This window comes from Micropterus dolomieu, linkage group LG18, assembly GCF_021292245.1.
Source record: "Micropterus dolomieu isolate WLL.071019.BEF.003 ecotype Adirondacks linkage group LG18, ASM2129224v1, whole genome shotgun sequence".
In the NCBI taxonomy this organism is placed as follows: Eukaryota; Metazoa; Chordata; class Actinopteri; order Centrarchiformes; family Centrarchidae; genus Micropterus; species Micropterus dolomieu.
In genome coordinates, this window is record NC_060167.1 from 419,193 (window position 1) to 426,265 (window position 7,073).

General features: G+C 46.2%; 1 protein-coding gene across 3 annotated transcripts in view; it reads right to left on the reverse strand.

Moving 5' to 3' along the window:
• The window catches only part of LOC123986965 (MKRN2 opposite strand protein-like), a 16,782-nt gene that overhangs the window by 6,632 nt on the left and 3,077 nt on the right, over positions 1-7,073 (reverse strand). The window contains exons 2-6 of one of the 3 annotated variants that reach the window (XM_046075436.1): positions 4,416-4,514; positions 4,157-4,287; positions 3,945-4,061; positions 3,521-3,851; positions 1,173-1,222 (exon numbers count right to left, since the gene is read on the reverse strand). In XM_046075436.1, the coding sequence (XP_045931392.1) occupies positions 1,173-1,222; positions 3,521-3,723 (253 nt within the window). In that variant the 5' untranslated portion in view covers positions 3,724-3,851; positions 3,945-4,061; positions 4,157-4,287; positions 4,416-4,514. Of the gene's footprint in view, positions 1-1,172; positions 1,223-3,520; positions 4,062-4,156; positions 4,288-4,415; positions 4,515-7,073 lie in introns of all 3 variants that reach the window. The other 2 variants (XM_046075435.1, XM_046075437.1) reach the window with 2 other exon arrangements.

Consider the following 7,073-nt stretch of genomic DNA (forward strand, 5'->3'; position numbering starts at 1 on the left):
CACCTGCTGCCCCCGTGTTCCTGCTCGACACCCTCTGCTGCAACAACTATTGTTACTAGTCCTATTATTATTATTGTTATTATAATCATTAACATTACAATTGTTACCATTAACACTATTATAAATATCTGTACCATTTTTCATTTAGTCTATAGCAACATCACCTTCACTGTCTGTACCTCTGTATGTATATTGTGTAGGCTGCCTCCCTCTCTCCCTCTCTCTCTCTCTCCCTCTCTCTCTCTCTCTCTCTCTCTCTCTCTCGGCCGCCCACCCTGAGTCATGGTTCTGCTCGAGGTTTCTGCCTCTTAAAGGAAGTTTTTCCTTGCCTCTGTCTCCTAGTGCTGCTCTTGGTGGGAACTGTTGGGCTTCTGTAAATATCATCATAGAGTTCGGTCTAGACCTGCTCTTTATGAGGCGCTGTGAGATAACTGTTGTTGTGATTCGGCGCTATATAAATAAAATTGAACTTCATCAGTCATCCCTTTTACTGTGTTTACAGGATGTAGCTGGGGGAGAAGTGGATAAGACACATGCCTTTGATGTGGGAGCTCTGGGTTCAATCCCACTGACACGTCCACCTGTGTTCAGGACTCTTAACCCCTAGCAGCTCCTGAGTTGTGTGACCTCTGACTTATATGACAACTGTAAGTCACTTTGGATAAAAGCGTCAGCTAAATGAGTAAAATGTAAACACCACCTGCAGAACACTGCAGCACATGTTTCAAATGTCAAAACTGTTAAAAGCAGAATGACGGCAAATGTCCTGCATTTCTGACCAGACTGAGATACTGTGCTGAAAATCTAAGCAGAATATTTACGTAAACTTTATCTTTACATCTGTGTGTAGAGAACTGTGGCGCTTTAACCTGCAGTCTGAGAGTACAGCAGGAAGTCTGCTGGTGTTTTGCAAATGATAAAATACTCTTTTATCCAGAGCGACTTACAGTTGTTTTATATGTCAGAGGTCGCATCATGCCTGGGGTTAAGTGTCTTGCTCAGGGACACATTGGTGGACGTGTGGGATTCGAACCTGGGTCTCTTACACACACAAATTAAAGGATATTGAAGCACATTTCAGATTTTTTAGGAAGTGAACCGAGTCCCCAGAGTCTGTCAGCAGCTGGGAGGGGACACTGGAACTGGACAGCCCTCTGACCCCTGAGTCCCACCTGTAGTGTTGGAGATGCCGGTGTGCAGATCTGACGTCCCATCAAACTCTCTGTGGAGTAAACAGGATTCACGCTGGTTATACTGGTTTCAGCATGTTTTACTGGTCTCACAGGTTATACAGGTCTAACAGGATATACTGGTCTCCCATGTTATACTGGTCTCACATGTTATACTGGTCTCAGCATGTTTTACTGGTCTCACAGGTTATACAGGTCTAACAGGATATACTGGTCTCACATGTTATACTGGTCTAACAGGATATACTGGTCTCACATGTTATACTGGTCTCAGCATGTTATACTGGTCTCACATGTTATACTGGTCTCACGTGTTATACTGGTCTCACGTGTTATACTGGTCTCACATGTTTTACTGGTCTCAGCATGTTTTACTGGTCTCACAGGTTATACTGGTCTAACAGGATATACTGGTCTCACATGTTATACTGGTCTAACAGGATATACTGGTCTCACATGTTATACTGGTCTCACATGTTATACTGGTCTCACATGTTATACTGGTCTCACATGTTATACTGGTCTCACATGTTATACTGGTCTCACATGTTATACTGGTCTCACATGTTTTACAGGTCTCACAGGTTATACTGGTCTCACAGGTTATACTGGTCTCACATGTTATACTGGTCTCAGCATGTTTTACTGGTCTCACAGGTTATACAGGTCTAACAGGATATACTGGTCTCACATGTTATACTGGTCTAACAGGATATACTGGTCTCAGCATGTTATACTGGTCTCACATGTTATACTGGTCTCACAGGTTATACAGGTCTCACATGTTATACTGGTCTCACAGGTTATACTGGTCTCAGCATGTTTTACTAGTCTCACAGGTTATACAGGTCTAACAGGATATACTGGTCTCACATGTTATACTGGTCTAACAGGATATACTGGTCTCAGCATGTTATACTGGTCTCACGTGTTATACAGGTCTCACAGGTTATACAGGTCTCACATGTTATACTGGTCTCACATGTTATACTGGTCTCAGCATGTTTTACTGGTCTCACAGGTTATACAGGTCTAACAGGTTATACTGGTCTCACATGTTATACTGGTCTCAGCATGTTTTACTGGTCTCACATGTTATACTGGTCTAACAGGATATACTGGTCTCACGTTATACTGGTCTCAGCATGTTTTACTGGTCTCACAGGTTATACAGGTCTCACATGTTTTACTGGTCTCAGCATGTTTTACTGGTCTCACAGGTTATACAGGTCTAACAGGATATACTGGTCTCACAGGTTATACAGGTCTAACAGGATATACTGGTCTAACAGGATATACTGGTCTCACATGTTATACTGGTCTCAGCATGTTTTACTGGTCTCACAGGTTATACAGGTCTAACAGGATATACTGGTCTCACATGTTATACTGGTCTAACAGGATATACTGGTCTCACGTTATACTGGTCTCAGCATGTTTTACTGGTCTCACATGTTATACAGGTCTCACATGTTATACTGGTCTCACATGTTCTACTGGTCTCAGCATGTTTTACTGGTCTCACAGGTTATACAGGTCTAACAGGATATACTGGTCTCACATGTTATACTGGTCTAACAGGATATACTGGTCTCACATGTTATACTGGTCTCAGCATGTTATACTGGTCTCATGTGTTATACTGGTCTTAGCATGTTATACTGGTCTCAGCATGTTTTACTGGTCTCAGCATGTTTTACTGGTCTCAGCATGTTTTACTGGTCTCACAGGTTATACGGGTCTCAGCATGTTTTACTGGTCTCACAGGTTATACGGGTCTCAGCTGGTTATACGGGTCTCAACAGGTTATACTGGTCTCAGCTGGTTATACTGGTCTCACAGGTTATACTGGTCTCAACAGGTTATACTGGTCTCACATGTTATACTGGTCTCAGCATGTTTTACTGGTCTCACAGGTTATACTGGTCTAACAGGTTATACTGGTCTCAACAGGTTATACTGGTCTAACAGGTTATACAGGTCTCAGCTGGTTATACTGGTCTCAACAGGTTATACAGGTCTCAGCTGGTTATACCGGTCTCAACAGGTTATACAGGTCTAACAGGTTATACAGGTCTCAGCTGGTTATACCGGTCTCAACAGGTTATACTGGTCTAACAGGTTATACAGGTCTCAGCTGGTTATACTGGTCTCAACAGGTTATACAGGTCTCAGCTGGTTATACCGGTCTCAACAGGTTATACTGGTCTAACAGGTTATACAGGTCTCAGCTGGTTATACTGGTCTCAACAGGTTATACAGGTCTCAGCTGGTTATACTGGTCTCAACAGGTCATATTGGTCTCTAAGCCTGGCTTGGACTGTGTTTACCTGTTGAGGTTGTCGTGTGCAGGTGCAACCAGCAGGCAGCAGGAACTCTTGTGTCCGTTGGTGAGGGGGGACGGGAGGCTGACCGGCGCCTCCTGCAGTCTGCTCCCCCTCAGCTCCTCCCCACAGCTCGGACACTCCTCTGGCACCGAGAAGCAGAAGATCTCCTTCTGACAGTGACTCAGCCGGATCACACTGCGATCCATCTGCACCTCCTCCTCTTACTCCTCCTGTTCCTCCTTTTCTCCTCTTCTCTGACTTGTTTTCTTCTTCTCTCCTTCTCTCATCCGTCGTCTGTTTCTTCTTCTCTCCTTCTCCATGTCACACCTGTTTGCTAGATTACAGCCTATCAGATGACATCACTGCCTGGCTCCAGCCTATCAGGTTGCAGTTGCTATCAGACAGACAGCCATGTGACCCGGCTCACCTGTTCCTGCTGCAGTCTGAACAGGTGACCTTTGGACTGTGTTGGCAGCGTCGTCATGGAGAGCGGCGTCGACCTGCGGAGTGTCGGTGTCACGCTGACACTGAACCTGACGTCAGTCTGACAGAAGAAATGATGCAGAAATCAGTAAATGCAGACAAAGATCAGAATAACAAACTGAGTTAACAGTTAGTCACTCGTCCACCTGTACTCACACTGATCAAAGTGGTTTCACACGGTGATAAACTCAGCTGGTGACCGCAGTAAAGTGAACACTGTCACTTCCTCTCAACGCGAGCTGAACAGATGGAATCAATCAGGCTCAGTTACCTTTGATCAGACAAACCTGTATGTGGAAATAAAAGTTTGTTTCTTGGATCAATGACTGGAGAAGAAGATTATGGGATAGATATTATGGAAGTTATTTTGTTGATTGTTACAGGTAACATACAGTTAGATGTGAAAACAGATTACCTTCAACTAGTCTTGGAAGTCTTTGTTCCACTGACTTCACTGAACGTAACGTTTAGAGGCCTTAACAAATGCACTGGTTGTTCAATCAGAGATCTTGTGCTGAAAGATGTTTACAGACCAAATGAGAGCAGAATCAGTTGTTTTGAATGCAGATTTAATGATTTACAGGTCTGATCTGTTCAGAGTCTGGCACTCAGAGAGAAAAACTGCACCAAACTATTGATCAAAGTATCACAGCGACAGAAAAAACCTGGAAAAGAATTATAGTTCTGTGTGTGGTGACGGAAACACACACCAATAACATGCTGACCTGTAGGAACCAGAGCTGCCTTCAAAATAAAAGACTGAATGCAACTTTAAAGGCCCTGTAATCTGATTGTTACAGCAGACAGACTGAATGTAGGTCAACACTTTTTCCATCTCACCTGTCACCTGTACCTGTGTGTGTGTGTGTGTGTGTGTGTGTGTCAGCAAGTAACGCTCATTTACAGTTTTTTACAGCTGCTTACACACAAAATCTTTACATGTCACACGATTTTTGAAACCTCTCACTCAAAGAGCAAAACCTCACCTCAAATCTTGAAAACCAGAAGCTCTTTCTCAGCCTTTCAGTTTTCATCCGCATAAAACACTTTTTTCAAAACACTAAAAACAATTCTCTACCTCAGACCCAAAAATCTAACAGGAAGTGACTTGTTTTCCTTTTCCAAACACAAGTAATCAAAATGCTGCACTTCTTCACCAGGTCACACAGCCACTGCTCACATGTGCAAACACTAACTGCTTAACCGATCACTAACCACTTATAAATAAGTCAAAGGTCAAATTACCTGGTTTGAACAATGGACGCCAACAATGGACAGAGAGCAAGGGGAGGAGGAGGGAGACGCAGGGGACGACAACAAGGACATGGTCAAGGAGGAAGAGTTGGAAGAGGACGAAGGAAAAGAAGAGAAGGAAAGAGAGCCATCACTGATCTGATCAGAGCCACACTTATTGACCATGTGATCAACCACAGGTTGACCATGAGAAAAGCTGGATTGAGAGTCCAGCCCAACTTGAGTTGCTTTACATTGGCAACCATAATTTGAACCTGGACCCACAAAGGGATTAACTGCATTGATCAAAAAAGACATGAGTTGTCTCGATCCAAGTGATTTAGTTGTATGCTTCTGTAATTAAAGCTGTGGCCATTGCAACTGGAAAAGGGTAACTGTGCATTTTCCTAGCTGACTTTTGTAAAGACTTACCCCTGTGTCCTGTTGCATGTGCCCTGTGCCCTATACCCTGCCATCTTTCTCCTGTGCCCTGTATCCTGTGCCCTTTGCCATGTCCCCTGTGCCCTGTACCCTGTCCCCTATCCTCTGTGCCCTATACCCTGTCCCCTGTGCCCTTTACCATGTCATCTTTCTCCTGTGCCCTGTACCCTGTGCCCTTTGCCATGTCCCCTGTGCCCTGTACCCTGTCCCCTATCCTCTGTGCCCTTTACCATGTCCCCTGTGCCCTGTCCTCTGTGCCCTATCCTCTGTCCCCTTTCCCCTGTCCTCTGTCCCCTATACTCTGTTCCCTGTGCCCTGTACCCTGTGCCCTATCCCCTGTCCCCTATCCTCTGTGCCCTTTACCATGTCCCCTGTGCCCTGTCCTCTGTCCCCTATCCTCTGTGCCCTTTACCATGTCCCCTGTGCCCTGTCCTCTGTGCCCTATCCTCTGTCCCCTTTCCCCTGTGCCATTGCAACTGGAAAAGGGTAACTGTGCATTTTCCTAGCTGACTTTTGTAAAGACTTACCCCTGTGTCCTGTTGCATGTGCCCTGTGCCCTTTACCATGTCCCCTGTGCCCTGTGCCCTTTGCCATGTCCCCTGTGCCCTATACTCTGTGCCCTGTCCCTTGTCCCCTATACTCTGTGCCCTGTACCCTGTGCCCTGTCCCCTGTGCCCTATACTCTGTCCCCTGTGCCCTTTGCCATGTCCCCTGTGACCTATACTCTGTCCCCTGTCCCTTGTCCCCTATACTCTGTGCCCTGTGCCCTTTACCATGTCATCTTTCTCCTGTGCCCTGTGCCCTGTGCCCTTTACTCTGTCCCCTGTCCCCTATACTCTGTGCCCTGTACCCTGTGCCCTGTCCCCTGTGCCCTTTGCCATGTCCCCTGTGCCCTATACTCTGTCCCCTGTCCCTTGTCCCCTATACTCTGTGCTCTGTGCCCTTTACCATATCATCTTTCTCTTGTGCCCTGTACCCTGTGCCCTTTACCATGTCCCCTGTGCCCTGTCCCCTATACTCTTTTCCCTGTGCCCTGTACCCTGTGCCCTTTGTCATGTCCCCTGTGCCCTATCCTCTGTGCCCTTTACCATGTCCCCTGTGCCCTATACTCTGTCCCCTGTCCCTTGTCCCCTATACTCTGTGCCCTTTACCATATCATCTTTCTCTTGTGCCCTGTACCCTGTGCCCTTTACCATGTCCCCTGTGCCCTGTCCCCTATACTCTGTGCCCTGTACCCTGTGCCCTGTCCCCTGTGCCCTTTGCCATGTCCCCTGTGCCCTATACTCTGTCCCCTGTCCCTTGTCCCCTATACTCTGTGCTCTGTGCCCTTTACCATATCATCTTTCTCTTGTGCCCTGTACCCTGTGCCCTTTACCATGTCCCCTGTGCCCTGTCCCCT